At 44.2% G+C, this 21160-nt stretch overlaps 1 protein-coding gene across 3 annotated transcripts in view; it reads left to right on the top strand.

Annotated features, from left to right (window-relative positions):
• Positions 1–21160, top strand: part of NR2C2 (nuclear receptor subfamily 2 group C member 2) — a 100152-nt gene that overhangs the window by 63535 nt on the left and 15457 nt on the right. For all 3 annotated transcript variants that reach the window (XM_047097060.1, XM_047097059.1, XM_047097061.1), the window contains 7 exons: positions 8708–8908; positions 11058–11160; positions 14018–14197; positions 15323–15470; positions 16240–16333; positions 19875–20008; positions 20951–21128. In XM_047097060.1, coding sequence (XP_046953016.1) covers positions 8708–8908; positions 11058–11160; positions 14018–14197; positions 15323–15470; positions 16240–16333; positions 19875–20008; positions 20951–21128 — 1038 coding nt within the window. The remainder of the gene's footprint in view (positions 1–8707; positions 8909–11057; positions 11161–14017; positions 14198–15322; positions 15471–16239; positions 16334–19874; positions 20009–20950; positions 21129–21160) is intronic.

Here is a 21160-nt window from a genome sequence, read left to right as displayed (position 1 = left end):
ATAGTATGGGGATTTATGTTGATCTGGCTACGTGTTGAGCTATGTATGATGTTCTCTGTGGCTATAGGTCCAAAGGCTTCAGATTCCTCTAGTGCCTTTGTCTTGGTCTCTCCTCTTGACTTTGGGCTTCCTTGGATACTCTTCTTTAGAGTGTCTATATCTTAAAGCTCTTCCAGCTGTAATCCCCTGTTACACTGGAGCCCTGTTGGTGTGGTGGTAAGGTGGGAGTGCAGAAGCATTCTACAATCTTATAATGAAATCTCAGTATTTTAGTGGGCCTTTGTCCTTGGACTACCTGTAAGAGTTCCTGGACCTAGTTCTAACTTGGGGGCAGGTTTGGGGGAGTCCCACATATACAACACCAAGCAGTTCTGACACTATCAATGTAAAGATAGCATAGATTCCACAGACTAACAATTCAACCTGATAGAACTGCCCCCTAGTCCCACCTCAGACATCACTCTCAAGTCCCAGGTTGTTACCTATACCTCTGACTAACCAGCTACAGATTAGAGTTCCAGTGACCTTCTTAGGTTCAATTAATTTGCTAGAGCATTTCACAGAATGGAGGGAAGCACTTATTCATGTGCAGTTTATTAAAGGATACAAATCACCAGCCAGATGAAGAGATACCTAGAGCAAGGTGCCAAACAAAGGAGTTTTTGTCCTTGTGAAACTTGGGGACAGACAGCTTAGTGACACACAAAAGTCTTCTGGTTCCCCAAGCATGGAAGCTCCCAAATGGGCCAAAAAGCTGTTTTCTTGGGTTTTTATGGAGGCTTCATTACATAGACATGATTGATTAAGTCACTGACTATTGACTGATTGAACCTCCAGCCCCTTCCCCAACCCGGAACCTCCAGGGGAGGGGGAAATGAAAGTTCTAACCCTTTCATCCCATGGTTGATCCTTCTGGCAACCAGTCCTTGCCCTGGGGAGGGGTTCCAAAAGTCATCTTCATTAATAACAAGACACTCATTTCACTTTTATGGCTCTAAAGTATTTTCAGGAACTGTGGATAAAGATCACATATATCTGAAAAATATACTTTTGTCATCTGAATGACCAAATATATACTTCTTATAAATCATATTGCAGGCTGTGACCTTGACAAGTGTGTATTAATTTCCTCTACTGCCTACCTCCTTAGATGAGATAAGGGAGCCTGAGGGGCCTGGAGTTGAAGAAATGCCCTCTCCCCAGGTGGGATAGACTCAGGTGTAAAGCCTTTTTCCCCTGCGGAATAGTCATTTGTTTACTTTACAGAAGAAACCCTTGAGTTCATTTTATAAAAATTCTTCCCCTTCCCTTCCAGAGCCACCAGGGAATCTTTCTCATCTTTTCACCTTGGGAACCAAGTGGGATTTCTGGAGCTAAAACCCATGAAAGTATGAGGGACCCTCCTAAGCCTGTGGTACTCAGGAGTTTCTTACTCGCATGCTAGTCTGTGCTGAGTCTTCAGCAACTCATTGCAGTTACGTTTTGAGTGTTCCTCCAGGTTGGCTTCTGCTCCAACTAAGCAGATCTCACACTTTGTGAATCCACCTCTCTCCAGATTTTGGAATAGAGTTTGCCCTGCATCCTCAACTTTTCTGATAAGTCCAAGGGAAGTCATTGATTTTCATTTTGTCTTGCTTTTTCTTGTTGTTAAGGTGGAATGATGACTTCTAAGCTGTTTATATTGAAGTTGAAACCAGAAATACACTGTGAGCTCCAAACTCATCTATCTGGTAGTTTACTTGACACATCTACTCGGCCATCTCCTAATTGGCAGGCTTCTGAACAGACTTCTGAATTCCTACCAGACTTCTGAATTCCTACCAGCCCTTGCCCTTCCATCATGCCATTGTTCAGGCTAGAAACCTAAGAGTCATTCCTGGCTGTTCATTCTCCAGTCCTTACATCTCCTCCCACCTACACATGCTGTTGCATCTCCCTCCAGCCTGCATCCCGCAGTGGTCCTCTGCTCTCCACAGTCCCACAGCCACTACCTTCTGCCCTCACCTGGGCTTCTCCAGGGACATCCTAATAGTTCCTCAGCTTCTACTTTTCTCCTATATTTTTTTCCATCCAATATCTAGGAAGATCTGTTTAAAATGCAAAGCCCATCATTCCCTCACTTAAAATCCTGAATGTGTTTAGAAAACACTGTTTTGTGTTACTCAGGGAGGAAAGCTTTGTGAAATGCTTTACCTGCCTAAACTTTCTAGAGATTGAATTAGGCTGAATGGAGAATATAGTTGTTTGATCCTTGCCTGTGAGCGGTAGGTACTAACTTCTCATATGTGTTAAAATTTATTTAATTTTTTTAAATTTTTATTTTTGAAAGAGAAAGCATGCATGTGGGGGAGAGGCAGAGAGAGAGGGAGACACAGAATCCGAAGCAGGCCTGGAGGCTCCAAGCTGTCAGCAGAGACCCTGACACGGGGCTTGAACTCATGAGCCGTGAGATCATGACCTGAGCCGAAGTCAGATGCTTAACCGACTGAGCCACCCAGAACGCCCCTTAAAATTTATTTTTAAGTGAAAGATTGATTTACCTTTTTGCATCGGTCAAAAAATTTTTAACAGGTTTTTGCCTTTACTTTTAATTTAATTATCTTTATTATTGTCCTGCTATGTTTAATATACCCTGACTTGTAACAATCTAACAAATTTTATATAGTTTATATATTTTTAAATGTATGTGTGTGTAAAAAATAGTGTAATGTAAGATAGATATAAAATAAGAAACCTAAAGACTTGGTTTGGGAGGACAGAACCCTTGAGTGGCTCCCATTGTATGTGGAATGAAATCCTGACTCCACGCAAGGCCAGCCCACCTCCCCCTGTAGGGGAGCCTTCATTGTCCATGGACCTGATGTCAGTTCTAAGAGCTCCTTCCTCTTAGGGCTTTCCATGTGCCAGAACATTTCCCAGTTCTTGGAACACACTTTTCCCTGAACCTTAATCCGACTCCCTTCTTAGCCTTGAATCTTGTTTTAAATGCCGCCTTAACACAGAAACCTTCCTTGACCTCTCTTTCTGAAAGGTTAAGTGCCTGTGTTTTCTCCTACTCCATCCAGCCAGATCTTTAACCTCATAACATTTATCATAAACTTAAACTGTTCACTGGTTGGTCTGTTTGCTTGTTTTTTGCCACTTTCCCACTAAACTAAAAGCTCAGCGAGAGCACGAGCCATCTCCGTAATGCCTATAATCTAGCAAAGCCCATGGCATAGAGTAGACACTCTTTGTAAGCATTTGAGGAATGAATGAAAGACTGTAGTCAGTGGGAGAGATTGGATGAAATGAAAGGGATAAGGCAAGGCTTCCCAATGAGGAGAGAAGTACGTGAGAGCTTAGAGCAGGAAATACTTTTATCAGGGTCCTCTTATGTTCTGGGCCGTGTACCAAGTGCTTTCACACACGTATTGCTTCACTTTCCTAGGAATCATATAACTGCTCCACAGTGACCCAGTTGGGAAGCAGTAGAGTGAGCATTCCATTCACAGCTCTATCTGCAAAGCCCTATTTCAGGATCACAAACTGGTGTTTACAGGACCAGGTGGCAGTGGAAAAGGTGGTCAAGTTGGAGATTAAGGCCAGTCAGAGAGCCCATGACCCATCTGAAGGGGCAGCCACACACAGCCAGCTGATAACCACAGGGAACTTAGGTCCAGGATGGCCTCAGCTTCCAGCTTGTCACAAGAACTATAAATCCAGTTTTTATGGTAAATACTCTATCTTCAGGTGTTGGCAACCAGTTTTTAAAAATTTTTAAACTCTGGGGAACGCCTGGGTGGCTCAGTCGGTTGAGCAGCTGACTTTGCCACAGGTCATGATCTCACAGCTCATGAGTTTGAGCCCCGCGTCAGGCTCTGTGCTGACAGCTCAGAGCCTGGAGCCTGCTTCGGATTCTGTGTCTCCTCCTCTCTCTGCCCCTAACCCACACGTATTCTATCTCTGTCTCTCTCAAAAATAAATTAAAAAAAAAAAACAGTAAAAAATTAAAAAAATTAATAAAAATTTTAAACTCTGGGAGATCAAGCAAAAGTTATCCATTGGCTGGTTTTACCTTTAGGCTATCCCATTTGCAGGTTTTTCTTTACAACATAAATCATGAGCCCAGCTCGGCTGGAACAGAGTGGGTAACATGGAGGAGAATGGCAGTAAGTCAGGTCACATTGAGGTCCTTTTAGGGTAGAAATAGAGAGGGCCTTGGGCCTGTAGAGTATGTAGTCTGCTCTAATAATGTGACATATGCGTTCCTAAAGATTCCCACACTGCCAAATTTTGCAGTAGAAACCATAGGGCTTGTGGGGGGAAATGGGCTTAGTGGCATAACATTTAAAAACTGTTGGTGACACACTAAAAAACAGGTATGAACTTAATTTAATGTAAATAGTAGTTTTATATATGTTAAATAGTTAAGAAACACATAATGACCACAATACAATATGGCACTTTGCCTTGAAAGATATTGAAGCTTACTTGTGGAGGGGGTGTGAGAGGATTATAGCTCTTGAATGATTGTGAGTGGGGTGGTCTGAAACTAGGGAAAGCAGCAATACCACATGCACAGAGGTGGCTGTTCCCACTTAGCTCACTTCACTTGGGTGTCATTTTCTGGGTGTACACTGTTTCTCAGAGAAACCATGCATAAACAGACAGAAGATTTACATTGTGCCTAGATTATTCCCTAGTATATCTGTCACATTGAAACAAGTACAGCTTTTCAAAACAAGCATCGTAGCAGTACTGCATAGCCAAGCTGTGGAGGGCCTAAGAGTCACACAGGAAACAAGACCTCCCTCATTACAGTCCTCCCTACCCTCCATTCGTTATTGTTTACAAGCAGAGAGTAGGAACATTTGTTCCAAGTGAAGAGATTAAATAAAGTTTGCTTCTCATATTCATTTCCTAGGGCTGCCATAACAAATTACCACAAACTTGGTGCCTTAAAACAACAGAAATTCATTTTCTCACAGTTCTGGAGCACAGAAGCCCAAAATCAAGGTGTTTGCCAGGGCCATGCTCTCTTTAAGATTCTAGAAAAGCTTCCCTCCATGCCTTCCTACCTAGCTTCTGGTCCTTCCCTGCAGTCCTTGGAGTTCCTTGCTCACAGCTGTACCACTCCAGTCTCTGCCTCCATGGGCACATGGCTTTGTAGTAAAGACACCAGTCATTGGATTTGGGGCCCACGCTAATCCAGTCTGGACTCATCTTCACTTGATCATACTTTCAAAGTCCTATTTCTAAATAAGATCACATTCATAGGTCCTGGGGGTTAGGACGTAACCATCTCTTTTTGAGGACACTGGTTCTACCAACAACGCTTCTTCTCCGCCCCTCCACAGGAGATTTAATAAGTCAGCATACATCCTCTCAATTTTTTTAAGTTTATGTATTTATTTTGAGAGGGAGAGTGCAAGTGGGGAAGGGCAGAGAGGAGGAGAGACAGAATCCCAAACAGGCTCTGCGCCGTGAGTCTGATGCAGGGCTTGAACTCACAAACCAGGAGATCATGACCTGAACCAAGATCAAGAGTCAGATGCTTAACCGACTGAGCCACATGGGTGCCCCTACATCCTCCCAATTCGGTGTTTCCTTGGTTTCATTAAACAGGAGTCTGCCTGCTTGTGTTTGTCAGCAAAGTTTGTGTAAGGGTCACCCTGGGGTTCTTCTGTGACCCTGAACCTTTGGGGGGGAAATAGAAAAGAATAGTTTGAGCTTTAGGATATGTTACATACAGCCACCCAGAGCAGCTGTCCCTGTCTAGACCCCATCACTCCTACGTCCCACCCCTGCCCTAGCTCCATACCTGCCATGCCTCAACCAAGAGGCCTGGGAATAGCAGCAAAGGTAGTAACATGCCCATTACTGTGTCTACTCAGATGTAGAGTGCATCACCTCTGAACATGTGAAGGACTTCTACTAGCCATGCCTTGGTTATAGCTGGTGATTAAAGATCCTTTCAATCACATGACTCTCTCATATCTTTTTATTTTATTCTAATTTTTTTAATGTTTTTATATTTGAGAGAGTGCGAGTGGGGGAGGGGCAGAGAGAGAGGGAGACACAGAATTTGAAGCGGGTTCTGAGCCATCAGCACAGAGCCCGACGCAGGGCTCGAACCCACGAATCTTAAGCTCATGATGCTTAACCGGCCGACATCCACCCAGGCGCCCTCATGACTATCTGACTTTGTAACAGGGAAAGTAGTTTAGGAAGGAGATAAGTTTTGATAGACATGAAAAGGAAGTCAAACACTTAACTCCTAGATCTCAAAGTTGTAAGGGCCTTCCAAAGGCCAGCTTGTTACCTTTTAACTAAGGTAAGAATCCCTTTTGTGGCAGCTGAGAGAAGTATGTGTCAACCAGTCTGTCTGTGGTCTTTCAGTTCCTCATTGGGTAGGAAAGGTTTTTGTTTTTTTTTTAAAGAATTCTTCTTACAAAGTTTTCTATCTCATGTTTTACTTTTCCAGGGGAGTCTCGGTATGTATGCCACAGGAATCTGCCTGTGTAACAGTGAAAGGTACTTCCTTTCATTCTTTGAAATCTTCCTTCTTGGGGCGCCTGGGTGGCGCAGTCGGCTAAGCGTCCGACTTCAGCCAGGTCACGATCTCGCGGTCCGTGAGTTCAAGCCCCGCGTCGGGCTCTGGGCTGATGGCTCAGAGCCTGGAGCCTGTTTCCGATTCTGTGTCTCCCTCTCTCTCTGCCCCTCCCCCGTTCATGCTCTGTCTTTCTCTGTCCCAAAAATAAATAAACGTTGAAAAAAAAAATTTAAAAAAAAGAAATCTTCCTTCTTTATCCTTAAAGATCTTTTGACACGTTAGTTGGAAATGATGATATGCCAGGATTCATGCCCAGCCATCAGCTAAGGATTTGTTCTTGTATCCTGTTCCCAGTCTGCTCTTCTTTCTGGTCTTGAACTTGCTGTGTGCCCTCAGCCTGTAACATACTTTGCCACATTTATGTATGGCTTCCTCTCTTGCTTCATCAGGTGTTTGCTCAACATCACTCCATCAGAGAGATCTTTCCTTCTAACATGGCTCCCCCACCTCCTTTCCCTTGACATGATTTGTCCACTTACTCTGCTTTTTAGTTTTCTTCAAGGCACCTACCAAGTCTGATGCTCCACAATATCAGTGTTCATAGTCTGTTTCCCTTCCAGAAGGTTAACCCCACGAGATAGGAGCTCTGTAGTATTCGTGTCCCTATCCCTAGTACCGAGAATAGTGCTTGCCACATAGTGAACACCTAGTAAACATATGTTAGGTAATTGAATCTTTTCTTACCTATGTCATTTGCTTTTGAACCAACCAACCTTATCTAATTTTTCATATTGGATAGTTGGTAAAGGTGTTGTGCTAGATTCTGTAGAAGTTTGCTGTCTGAACCTTGGAATGATGTGTCACAAGGCAACATCTATCAAGATGTGGATACCAGACCTGGCAATAAATACGGTATAGGGAACTGAGTTCTAGTCAGAGATGTAGTACATCTCGGCTTGTCCAAGGCCCAGCCACAACAGCCCCAAGAATCCTGTTTGCTGTGAGGCCCTCCTGCTGTCCCCAAGGAGAAGGTGGGCAGTGCTCCAAGCTGGGCACTCGGCCTAGAAGAAGGCAGGACAGGGAGTAGAACAGCTTCAGAAAATTTCATGAGCAGGAATGAGAAGTCACTCTTGCTGTAGCAACTATTTTTATCGTAACTGATGCAGTTAAGGCAGGGGCTCTGGGAAGAGGCAGGCTCTGACAGCTGGCCCCCTGAATGGTAGTAGCCTCTGGAGAAATCAGGATCAGGACTTCTCTGGAGTTTATTATGTCCAGGACAAGGATTTTTTTTTTAATGTTCATTTATTTTTGAGAGAGCAAGAGAGAGACAGAATGCGAGCAGGGAAGGGGCAGAGAAAGAGGGAAACACAGAATCTGAAGCAGTCTCCAGGCTCTGAGCTGTCAGCACAGAGCCTGACTTGGGGCTCAAACTCAGGAATCATGAGATCATGACCTGAACTGAAGTCGGATGCTTAACTGACTGAGCCACCCAGACGCCCCAAGGATTTTTTTTTTTCTTTTTTTTAGTTAAACCTATCATCTACTATTATTATCTCCATTTCATAAAAGAAAGGGCTTTTCTTTTTCCAGTTTTATTGAGATTATAATGGACACACAGTGCTGTGTAAGTTTACCGTATACATCATAATGCTTTGCCTTACATGTATTATGAACTGATGACCCCTGTAAGTTTAGTTAGCATCCATCGTCTCATACAGATACAGAAAAAGAAAGAAAATATGGTTTATTCCTTGTAATGGGAACTCATAGGATCCACCTTCTTAACAACTTTCAAATACATCATATGGCAGAGTTAGCTACAGTCACCATGCTGTACATCACATCCCCAGTACTTAGTTATCTTACAACTGGAAGTTTGTATCTTTTGACACTCTTCATCCAGTACCCACCCCACACACACCCTAAAGGGCATTTTAATGAAAAACAGGAAGGATATCATCCCAAAATAAAATTAGCTCTATGATCATTGGTTTCTGAAAAAACTCATGATTGTGTTTTGTTTTTCTCATTTCACCATGCACTGGTGAAACTGCATCTTGGACCAGCATTGACTCCAGGACGGCATTGGGCAGTCACCGCTTTGAGCACCACCTGCAAGTACACAAGTCGCATGATGCTCCGTGAGAGCAGCCTCCATGTTGTGTCTTGTAGATTGTGACAGACCAGCAGACAGGACAGAAGATCCAGATAGTCACCGCAGTGGACGCCTCCGGATCCCCCAAGCAGCAGTTCATCCTGACCAGCCCAGATGGAGCTGGAACTGGGAAGGTGATCCTGGCTTCCCCGGAGACCTCCAGTGCCAAGCAGCTCATATTCACCACCTCAGACAACCTCGTCCCTGGCAGGATCCAGGTGAGGCCTGTTGATAGGCATTTGTTTCTGCACTTATTTCTGACCCTTCCTCTGTCTTGGAAGCCAAATCCATCTCTAGAAGTTCCTTTGAGGACCTGCAGGCATGGCAGAGTTATGCTTTGGCTAAAGTAAAAAACCCGCAAGTGAGGGGCAAGGCCCAGAAGGCAGCCAGCTGCAGTGCTCAGATGGAATGGGAGTTGAGCGAGAAAAAGTCAGTGGCCCACAGGAGACTGGCATGGGCAAGCTGACACTGAGGCCACTAAAGAATCGTTCTAACTAAAGTAAGACTGCACGGTAGTAGTTCTTGGCCCCTGACATTTTAGGGGCACCATCTAGGGCTGACCACAGTCCGGAGAGGACTGACTTGTTCCTAACGCTCACTTCAGCCTCATCCAGGTCATCAGGACTAGTCCCAGCTCTTCATTCTGTCCTAACTTGCTCCTGTGAACTGCTCCTCTGGGTCCCTCAGTCACCATCTCCATCTCTGCCATGGTTCTCCCTTTGCTGGCAGGGTGAGATGGGGAGGGGGGCAGACAGAGAAACAAAAAGAGCAAGGGTTTGACGGAAAGCAGAGTTATTGAGAAGCGCTGAATATCCAAGCCTGACACTTAGAGAAGCAAACTCAAGGCCACTGTCTCATGGTGGCCAAGCGTGGAGCAGATTTAGTGAAAGTCAAGATGGGATCTATGTTTTTGTTTGTTTTTAATTTTTTAAAAATTATGGTAAAATATAACCGAAAATTATCATCTTAATGACTTTTAGGTGCCCGGTTCAGTTGCATTAAGTACATTTACATTGTGTAGCCATCCCCACCACCCATCTCCAGAACTCTTTTTATCTTCCCCAATTAAAACTCTGTCCCCATTAAACACTAACTGCCCATTCCTCCTCCCCCAGCCCTGACAACCACTATCCTACTTTCTGTCTTTATGACTTTGGTATTCTGGGGACCTCATGTAAGTGGTGGTATTCCTACAGTACTTTTTCTTCTGCAGTGGCTTATTTTATTTCACTGAGTATAATGTCTTCAAGGTTCATCCATGTTGTAGCCTGTGTCAGAATTGCCTTTCTTTTTAAGGCTAAATAATATTCCACTGTATGTATAGACCACTTTTTATATAGTCATCTGTTGTTGGATGTTTGGGGAGCTTCTACCTTTTGGCCCTTGTGAATTAATACTGCTAAGAATCCATGTTTTGAGTGGGGGGGGGGTCGGGGGGACTTTCTGCTGTAGAGAAAAATAAGGAAAGGGAATGATTTTTTTTTTCTTCTGATAGAGCTGGGTTCAGGACACAAATTATGTTCAGCTTTCAGAACTGTGCTTTTGAGACACCTCCTAATGCAGTTAGTAAATACTACCTCTTCCTTTCCCAGACTACATGCTGATCATCTGAAATCAAAATTCTTCGCTGCTTATTTAGACTACTCCTTGTTCATGGGAAGGTGGCTGTTGATTTTGTTGCATGTTTTTTAAGAAGTCATTCTATATAATTGCTATATATATTCCCACCATACAGAAATCATGTTAAGGGTTACGGTTGGTACGTTATTTAATAACAGGTATTTTTCACTTTCTCATATTGATGTCAGTTACAGTATTCTTCCAGATGAGTAACACTGTCACCTAGAAAGTCATGTACAAGTGAAGAAGAAATAACAGTGTTCAGAGGTCACCAGCTGCCTCAAGAAGAGACCTACTTATTTAATTAATAAAGCTTGATTATTTCACTGCCCAGTATGCCTCTCTGCATACTTCTAAGCTGTTTCATGGGAATGGAGAAGCAGCCAGAAAGACCTTAAGTATCTTCATGTTGAGGCATCTGCATGTGATTTCCCACGTGGGGCTCCCCATCCTGGGTGGTTGTGCTAGCCAGATAGGAGAATAGACCAGTGAAAATCAATGTCTGACCTTGGACAAACCACACACCCCCCCACCCCCTGCCACCACCGCCACAGCTGAAGGGGCATAGTCTAGGTGAGCAGCAGAGCCATTCTGGATATCCGGCTAAGTGTCAAGTGGGATTTTCCCAGTTCTGCCCAAGGTTCTCCTGCTTAGAAACCCAAGATTAGGAATTTCTAGTTAAACATTACTTTGCTTTAACGATCTGATTTTTAATCAGCACTTTGCTTGTTTCCCAATTCTTCTTAGATCGTCACGGACTCTGCTTGTGTGGAACGTTTGCTGGGGAAGGCTGACGTCCAGCGGCCCCAGGTGGTAGAGTACTGTGTAGTCTGTGGCGACAAAGCCTCTGGTAAGTAATCCTAGATTATAGGTGCACTTCATGGTCCAAAGTCATGAACCAATTGGGGGTGGGGGTGGGGAATTACCAGAGAGAGAATATTTTCTGTAGGGTTTGTAGGTTTCAAAACATGAACTCCACTTTTCTTAGTGGGGTAGTAATATAAATAAGCAAACCAACTTGTCAGATTATTTGAATCAAAAGAAAAAGTCAAGGTACTGTTTCTGTGAGTTGTAAATCTTAGTTATATATTTATATACTACTAAGAAAGCAGTTTCTTTAATCTAGGTAATATCAGCACAGTGCTTTGCTATTTCACAAGATGTGTTACTTGTCTATTTCTTCTTCATCATCTTCATCATCTTCTGTCATCCCCTCACTATAACCCAGTGTGGTAACTGCTGTAATGGAGGAGGGAGCATGCAATTCTGGCTGGAGCCCCAGGGTCAGGCAAGGTCCCCCAGCAGCAGTCACATTCTGTGAGACTTGGAGGTTGAGTGTGTATGCATTGGGTAAAAGAGAAGCATTTCAGCTGGTGGGGATGTAATTCCCCACCATTGGGAATTTACATCCCCACCAATGGATGTAATTTACTCCATTCCAGGGAGTAAACTCCTGAGCCAGGGCCCAGCGAGTTTACTGTCCATACCCATGGTGTCTTTGGGGAAGAACTCGGGCTTCTGTGGTTAGGATGTGAGTGCAAGGAGACTAGAGAAGATGTCTGGCCCTAAAGTTCAAAATTCAGCCTGCTAACACCAGTGAGCTGTAGAAGGTGAGGTGAGCAGGAAGGATGGAGAAGTATTTAGTGAATGTGCTGACAAAACCATCAAAGGATGGACAAATATTTAATAAGATACTCTTTCAGCTGTGTTAGGGCCATAGGCCTGAGTTTTATGATTGGCTCCACTTTAGTCTATGGTAACAGAATTCCTAGGAACTTTGGGCACTTTGTGATCCTGTTTAAAACTAAAAAAGGATGGACCAAACATCTTAGGAAGACAGCCCAGGCAAGCATCCACAGAGGTCAGAAGCTGCAGTTCCACTCCTAGCTCATGGCATCATTTGCTCTGCCAGGGTGCCTTGCCTCTGTTTCCACCCCTTGTCTTGAACAGGGCAAAGCCCAGCCCATCCCTCCCTTTCTCTGAAGCCAGTGCTGCTTCTGTCTTCATCATCCTTTTGTATAGACTACTATAGCCTGTCTCCTTGCTCAGCAGGAAGAGGCATTCTGCAAACTTTTGAACAAATGAATGAAGCATGAACATAATGAAGAGGCCCACAGAATCTGCTTGGCTTCCCCATTTGTCAGTCTCTTTCTGGGCTTAAAGGAATGGCCTAGTCACAGGCTTCCAGTGCCACAGTCTCCAGATACTAGAGGTCACTCTAAAGTCTAGAGAGGCTAAGGAAATACACTGCAAAGAAGGAAAAGTGATGTCTACACAGGAATTTTAGCACTGTTCTTTTTTTGTTATTGTTTATTTGAGAGAGACAGAGAGAGTGGGTGAGGGGCGGGGAGAGAGAATCCCAAGTAGGCTCTGTCCTGCCAGCACAGAGTCTGATGCAGGGCTTGAACCCACAAAACTGTGAGATCATGACCTGAGCTGAAACCAAGAGTCAGATGCTTAACCAACTGAGCCACCCAGGTGCCCCTAGCACTATTCTTAGAGACACAAAATTGAGACCCTCCAAATACACACTTGGAATGGCTCTGCATGTGAGAGCTTAGGACTGTGGGACACTCACTCAGTAGCTGCCATCAGTGATCATCCTTTCCAGCAATGTAGCTATGATACTGGGTTAGAGAAGACCCAACCAGGGGAGTTTCATGGTCAGTCCCAGCTAGGAACAAATGAGGTGTGATGTGTGTGGAAAAACGTGGAGAAATTGGAAGGGTAACTGAGATGGGGGGCTCTTTTTTTTTTTTTTTTTTTTTTAATTTTTTTTTTTCAACGTTTATTTATTTTTGGGACAGAGAGAGACAAAGCATGAACGGGGGAGGGGCAGAGAGAGAGGGAGACACAGAATCGGAAACAGGCTCCAGGCTCTGAGCCATCAGCCCAGAGCCTGACGCGGGGCTCGAACTTCACGGACCGCGAGATCGTGACCTGGTTGAAGTCGGACGCTTAACCGACTGCGCCACCCAGGCGCCCCGGGGGGGCTCTTTTTAATGTCATTAAAAAGTTCGTCATTAGAAGTTAGAAACCCCAAAGTAAATAAGATTAGAAAAAAAGAACCATGTGTAATAAACGCATTTCTAGAACTGTGTTTCCAAAAGGGTCTGAATACCTAACCCAAGTGAACCACATGACATGCACCCTTCCCTCACCTTGGGCCTACGCAGTCACGGCCCCTGTGCTTCCCCAGGACCCAGGACAAGACTCACAATAGAGGGAGTAAATGGAGGAGGAGTAGGACCCTATGTGCTAGAAAAGTCATGCAGGTGTTTGCTGTGTGCCACTGTCAGCAGGATAGGCGTACTGGGTAGTGTCACAAGCCCAGGTCTGCAGAGCCAGGACCAGGTGCATGCACCCAAGTGGACACTGTGGTTCAGCCGTTATCCATGGGCTCCTCCTGCATGTTAGGTCCTCTGTGTACTAAAAGCATTGAGGTCATGCCGTTTACCAGCTGTCACTTAACCTATCTGAGCTCCTGTTTTTCCATCATGACCTCACAGGGCTACTTTAAAGATTATAGGAAAATTATGGGAAGAACCTAAGTGCCATGCTTAATGCTCGGGCCTGTGGCTGTCCTGTGGCTGCCGGTATCTGACACTGTGCCAGTCACCTTGATAGAAGGTGACCTTAGAAACAGGGCCTGTGGCGGATCACCTCTTCTCTTGGTGAATTGCTTCACACACTCTTTCTCCTTTCAGGCCGTCACTATGGGGCTGTCAGTTGTGAAGGTTGCAAAGGTTTCTTCAAAAGGAGCGTAAGGAAAAACCTGACCTACAGCTGCCGGAGCAACCAAGACTGCATCATCAATAAACATCACCGGAACCGCTGTCAGTTTTGCCGGCTGAAAAAATGCTTAGAGATGGGCATGAAAATGGAATGTGAGTAACAATAATAAGAAGCCGCCTGAGTTAGCAAGTTGAGAGAAAGTGAAGTTTCTCTACCTGGCTTTAAAATACTCTAAGAGAAAAATATCCACCGAGGCTTCACTTTATTTCCCTTCTGGGTCAGCTAGGTGTTCCAGCACTGATTCTGCTGGGATTGGTCATTTCCCGTGGAGTATTTGGAAACCTCCAGATAAATCGGGATGCAGCACAGGGCAGTGGGGTAAACACAGGCTGTGGAGTATCAAACCCCAGCTCTGTCACTTAGGAGCTGTGGGGACTGGGGAAGACATGTCACTGCTTTCAGCCTCAGGGTCCTCATCTGTGAAATGGGACCCTCTTACTTACATATTGGATCTGGGGTTCATCCTTTCTTTCTGTTAAAAAGGTTTTTATTTTCTTCATTTCTTTCTGGCCTGTATACTCCTTTTAGGCCAGATTGCTAAAGGGAGAGACTGCTAGTGTTGTAGAAAACTAACACCCCATTAAACAGTTTGCAGAAGCTGTGCAGGCTTGAGTTGGACATTGGAATGCTTCCTCTCTGACACGTGCGTTAGACAGGATTTCTGTTAAGGACCAACTTGAAGATGGGTGTTTCTCTTCCAGAGAGTGCCTTTTGTTAGCAGCAGGCAGAGAAAAGCCAGAGTCCTCAGGGTGGGCCCCCCATAAGGCCATACAAACGCCATGCTCAACTGTCTTAGCAGGCAGTGCTTACCCTCTTTAGCCCTTTGGATTTAACATCGTATCGTTTGGCTTTGAGTTTTTCACCTCTTTGGCTGAAAAGTCCACTGTGAAAATGGAGTTAGATGTGTCTAGCACCAGAACCTATCATCCCTGTAGTAACAAACTTACTAAGGAAAACCCCTAAATTTACTTTGAAAGATGTAGTTCAAAGTGGGGGAGGGGCAAAGAGAGAGGGAGACAGAATCCGAAGCAGGCTCCAGGCTCTGGGCTGTGTCAGCACAGAGCCTAATATGGGGCTTGAACTCAAAAACCATGAGATCATGACCTGAGTCAAAGTCAGACACTCAACCGACTGAGCCACCCAGCTGCCTGGAAAGATGTAGTTTTTAATAACTTGACTCTTTCCTCTAAATGTGAATATTTATGTTGTGATTTAAGCTGTACAGAGTGAACGGAAGCCCTTTGATGTACAACGGGAGAAACCAAGCAATTGTGCTGCTTCAACTGAGAAAATCTATATCCGGAAGGACCTGAGAAGTCCTCTGATAGCCACTCCCACGTTTGTGGCAGATAAAGATGGAGCAAGGTCAGTCCCTGTTTTGGTAAAGGGTCACACTGCTATCAGCCTTTGAGCTGTCCCTTGGAGGGTGCTTACTTGGCTCCCTGCATGCTGCCACAGCCTTCAGCCTTGTCTTGCCCCACCCTCCCCTTTTTGGAGCTGTTCCAGTCATACCTGTGGATAGGCCTGAGGATGGCTAATTTAAGATGGGGTCAGAATTTCTCCTGCATCAGGGGCTCAGGTTATGTCCTGTAGTTATTCATACAGGAAAACAGTTGCTCTTCAATTCAAGATGGAGTTTTTCTGCAGTATAGACAAAAGGCCTAAGTCCTCAGGTAGTCTCAAATAGTGCCACAAGTTAACTTATATGTCTTTTTGCTTTCATGTAATCTGTTGAACTTAATTGAAAAAGAACAGAAAAGAAAAATAAGAAATCCAAACTCTATCCTAGCAAGAACTAGAGTTGAGAATTCCTTGGTGATATTCTGAAGATCAAGTTAACTTTATTTAAAAGAGCAGTCACCGTCTGTGGTCAGCATGGAAGCTTGGGGAAGCGGGGTGGGAGCGGGGAGACATGTGTCTGTGTGGCATCCTGTTTCAGGCTGTAGGCCCAGCTCTGTGTGCATCTTGTTGCAGAGAGAAGGGGGGTTGTTAGTCACTCAGTGGCTGAGTCCAGTTAGAGCTTTTGTGCTCTTCAGACAGCTTTGCAGATGTGGAAGGGACAGAGCAATGCAGCATGATCATACTGTGCATTAAATGTTGGAAGCTACTCTGGGTTTCTTTATGTCTTAAATAGACAAACAGGTCTTCTTGATCCAGGGATGCTTGTGAACATCCAACAGCCTTTGATACGCGAGGATGGTACGGTTCTCCTGGCCACGGATTCCAAGGTGATGTTCTCTACTTACTCCTTACTCTCCATCTTTCTGTTGCCGTGCAGACTGCTTCTCGGAATTGTGCACCCACCTTCTTGGCCTTCCGAGACAACCTCGAAAGCATGGCCTTCTGCATCTCACCTCACTTCTTATACAGCCATCTGTGATTTATTTTAGGGATGTTGAGGACTTTTTGGAAACTCAGGACTGGCTGGTTATAGTCATTGTAACATGTCAGGATCTAGAGTTCAGTTTGGTGAGAATTCAGTGGCTCTCAAATGAGTTAACCACCCCACCACCCCCCACCTCAGTACACACATTGGCAAACTACTGGTATGCTAGGGAAATGGCTGCTTATTCTAAGATGGCCTTTGGCAGAAGCTGCTAGTTCCTTTTTTTTTTTTTTTTTTGGTTGAAGTTGACACACTGTTAAATTATCCACACCCACCCCCTTCCTTTTTATTAGATGACCTGCAGGAGGAAGTTCAGGCAGGATTCTGACAATTGTAAAACTAAGAGCAAATCAGCCATATGGAATTTAACTTGTTGTGAACAGAGGTGTTTGTCATTCCAGGAGAGAGAGAGCTGGCTAACCCCTGTAAAGATAACTTAGGAGAAAGGTTTTATCCAGGCAAGGAAACTGATTACATCAGAAACTATGAGATGAGAAATATAACCCAGTGATGATGAAGTAGCAGCGCGCCATGGCTGAAGTCCGGTTTTTCTTCTCTAAAAGGAGCGACTTCGTAACAGTGCTGACATGGCTACTGCCCTGAGAGCCAGAGCCACGCTACCTGCAAGGCTTCCTTCTCATCTATTCACATGCACATCGCTGGGCCCACTCAGCACGTTAGGAACATCCTTTTTTGAGAAAGAAAAGGCAACAGTGAGAGCTGCTGGCTGGCACCAACAGCAGCTTTCCATCCTCTGGCCCTTATGCCAGGCTTTGAGCTTCCTGTCTTTGGGCACTGGTGATGTATGTGACATGGGAATCACACCCAGTTTGCTGCTGTCACCCAGTAGCCATTCAGGACAGTGATTGATGCATAGTGGGGTAGAGAGAAACCAGAAGCCTGAAAGTAAGGCCCAAATAACCTTAAAACCTGATTACCAAGGGATTTCACAGCAGCTGTTCCATGGTACCATCCATGCAGAGACTGAGAATAAGAACCAAGAGACTCCAGAGTCTGCTATCTTGGGAGCCCAGCACCGCTCTTGGGAGCCATGTGCCTTCTTTCCTACGTCTCTGCTTCCTTCAGTACCCCCGACACAGGGGTGCTGGGAAACTTGAGTTAGTTTTATAAAGCACACAGCATGCAGTGACACTCAGTAAATGAGGAGCTAGTCATGGTCATTGGATGGAAGAGAAAGGACATAAACTGTGGTATTTAAGTAGCAGTTAAGAGAAAGAGCTGCAGAGTCAGACGTGTGCTCCTACCTATTCCTTCCTCTGTGGTGTGGAAGTTTTTCATGAATAACGGAGTATATACAAAGCACCTAAAGGGAGCTATTTTCAGAATCTGTTTTTTAAACCTTCCACTTTGAAAGATTAAAATTCAAAATAACATACCTTGAGCAAGCACAAAGATACTGCAGAGCTCCCCTGTACCCTTTACTCAATTGCTCCCAGCAGTTTATCTGGCAAGACTGCAAGATGGTATCAGAACCAGGACGCAGCACCGGTACAGTGTGTGGGGAGTGATCTTTTTCTTTTTTCACTTAAGCTTTCTTTCTCTTCAACACATCTTTCTGTCATGACAACCTGCATCATTTAACAGCTGCACAACCTTCTGTTATATGGTTGTTCGGTGATTTGTTAGTCAGTTCTCTGCTTATGATCTTTTCTGCTGTTCTGGTTTTTCACTTTTCTAACCAGATACAACAAACATTTGTTTATACATCTTTTTTTTTTTTTTTAACATTTATTTATTATTGAGAGACAGAGACAGACAGAACATGAGCATGGGAGGGGCAGAGAGAGGGGGAGACACAGAATCTGAAGCAGGCTCCAGGCTCTGAGTTGTCAGCACAGAGCCCGACGCAGGGCTTGAACTCGCAAACCGCGAGATCATGACCTGAGCGGAAGTCGGATGCTTTACCAACTGAGGCACCCAGGCACCCCTGTTTATACATACCTTGATTTATTTGTTCAAATATGTCTGGTTTTCTTTTTTTGTTTATTCGAGATAAAATTCATATACCTGAAGATTTATCCTTTTAGTGTTAACAGTGCAGTGGTTCTAGTACTTTCACAAGGTTGTACAGCCATCACCACTACCCAATTCCAGAATATTTTCATCACCCCAAAAGAAACCCTGCACCCATTAAGCAGTCACTTCCTCCTCCCCTACCAACTGCTACTCTACTTTCTGACTATACTCTACTTTTCTGATATAAATGGAAACATACAATATTTTGTCTTCTGAGACTGGCTTCTTTCTCTTGGCGTAACGTTTTCAAGGTTCATCCATGTTGTGGCGTGTGTCAGCAAGCACTTCGTTCCTTTTTATTGCCAATTAATAAGCCCTTGAATGACTAAACCACATTTTACATATCCATTACATTCAGCTGACGAACATTTGAGTTGTTTCTACTTTTTGTCTATTATGAATAGACAAATATGCTACGAACATTTGGGTAATTTTGTGTGTGTGGACGATGTTTTAATTTCTCATGTATATAACTAGGGAGTGGAATTGCTGGTCATATGGTAACTCTGTATTTAAACTTTGTGAGGAAGTGCCAGACTTTTCTACAGTGGCTGTACCATTTTACATTCCCACCAGCAATGTATGAGGGTCCAGTTTCTCCACATCCTCCCCAGCACCTGTTATTACCTGTCTTTTTTATTATAAACATCCTGTTGGGTGTGAGGTGGTATCTCATTGTGGTTTTGATTTGCATTTCCAGTGATGTTGAGCATCTTTTCATGTGCTTATTGGCCATGTGTGTCCTCTTCTAAGAAATATCTAAATCCTTGGCTCATTTTTTTTTTTTTAACTGACTGCTTTATCTTTTTATTTTTGACTTGAAAGAGTTCTTTAGATATTCTGGTTACTAAACCATTTTAAGATGTGTGTTTTGCAAATATTTCCTCCCATTCTCTGGGTTGTCTTTTGTGTGTGGAAGGGCAGGGTTTCTTTTTACTTTCCTAATAACTTTTTTCTTTTTTTAAGCTTTTATTTTTAAGTAATCTGTACACCCACCGTTGGGCTCGAACTCACAACTCCAAGGTCAGGAGCCAATGCTTCACCAACTGAGCCAGCTAGGCACCCCATTTACTTTCTTAATATCTTTTGAAGCACAGAAGTTTAAATTTTGGCAGTGTCTAATTTGTCTGTTTTCTGTTACCTTATTATATGTATATTTGTGTAACCACCATCGCAGTCAAGACACCGAACTCTCCCCTCACCAAAAAGTTCTCCCTCCTGCTGCCATGCTGAGCTCACACCCCATAGATGCTGTTTTTAAACTACCATTATATCTTCATTGGCCTGAGAGTCTTTTATGTGTGTGTTTGTGTTCATCTTTAATGTTCTTGTTTTTTGTTTAATAGGCAGAAACAAGCCAGGGAGCTCTGGGCACACTGGCAAATGTAGTAACCTCCCTTGCCAACTTGAGTGAGTCCCTTAACAATGGTGACGCTTCGGAAATGCAGCCGGAGGACCAGTCCGCAAGTGAGATTACTCGGTATGATCCCATGAGGGTGGAGGCTCTGCCCAGTGTGCACACTTAGCTGCTGTTTTGTGAGGGCTGGCGGCAGCATTTTGACACCCACCCTGTATTTAATCAAGGATGGTAAAGTCACAGTGTCCCTGCACATCTGTCTTCCTTCACATTTTAACTATGGGAACCAGGATTCGTTTATATTACATGATATAAAACAATCAAAGTTGCTTTTCATTCCAAACAATGAAAAAGGAAATGGAGTGGCTGAGTGGAAGCAGGGAAAACCCTTCAATAGACAGGTGTTCCTTGCATTAGTTATTTTGAGTAAATATTAATAGTTCATCCCCTTTCCCACTTCTGTTTTAGCCTATTTTTCCAAATAGTCTAAAGCTTAAGTCCATCAGGGTGTTAGCTTACTAGCATTAGCTGGCCCTGGACATCCGTAACCAGCTGCAGAGAGTTTCTTCTCCATAGGCTCTCGTGTTTGCTCCTTTCCTGTGAGACTGGTCACCCCTGCCTGTCTTGCCAGGCTGGGCAGATGTACAGCTGGAGGCCACACAAGTGCCCCGGGCCTCATGATCTCTTGCAGTCTGATAGCAAAGAGGATGGGATTCGAGTTGGATAGAATTCTGTTTCCACCATTTACTGGGTGGTTGGTCTCAGAAGAGTTATGTAACATCTCCAGGCCTCAGCTTTCACATCTATAAAATGGGGAGGGTTCTACCTTAGAGAGTAGTGTGAAAAATAGAAATTATGTGTTAAAATAAATAATATATAGCTTAGTGCCCATGATGATGTATGGACTGTACACAGAAACTTTCATTGTCATCCCTTCCCCCAGCAGGTAGAATTTAATGATCTTTTCCCCATTGCATGGTTTTTCTAGATTATGTCTCAGCTAGAGTTCTGTTCCTCCTAAAAGCTGTGGATTCACACCACTGACTGCTTCATTTTTGCTCACAGGGCATTTGATACCTTAGCTAAAGCACTTAATACCACAGACAGCTCCTCACCTCCGAGCCTAGCAGACGGCATAGATGCCAGTGGAGGAGGCGGCATCCACGTCATCAGCAGAGACCAGTCCACACCCATCATCGAGGTCGAAGGGCCCCTCCTTTCAGATACTCATGTCACATTTAAGGTGAGTGCATTCAGCCTACCCACATGCCCCAG

This window comes from Lynx rufus, unplaced genomic scaffold (assembly GCF_022079265.1).
Source record: "Lynx rufus isolate CCGP_SWC_20201006 ecotype Redwood Valley unplaced genomic scaffold, mLynRuf1.p SCAF_4, whole genome shotgun sequence".
In the NCBI taxonomy this organism is placed as follows: Eukaryota; Metazoa; Chordata; class Mammalia; order Carnivora; family Felidae; genus Lynx; species Lynx rufus.
This window is presented reverse-complemented; position numbering and strand designations above follow the sequence as displayed.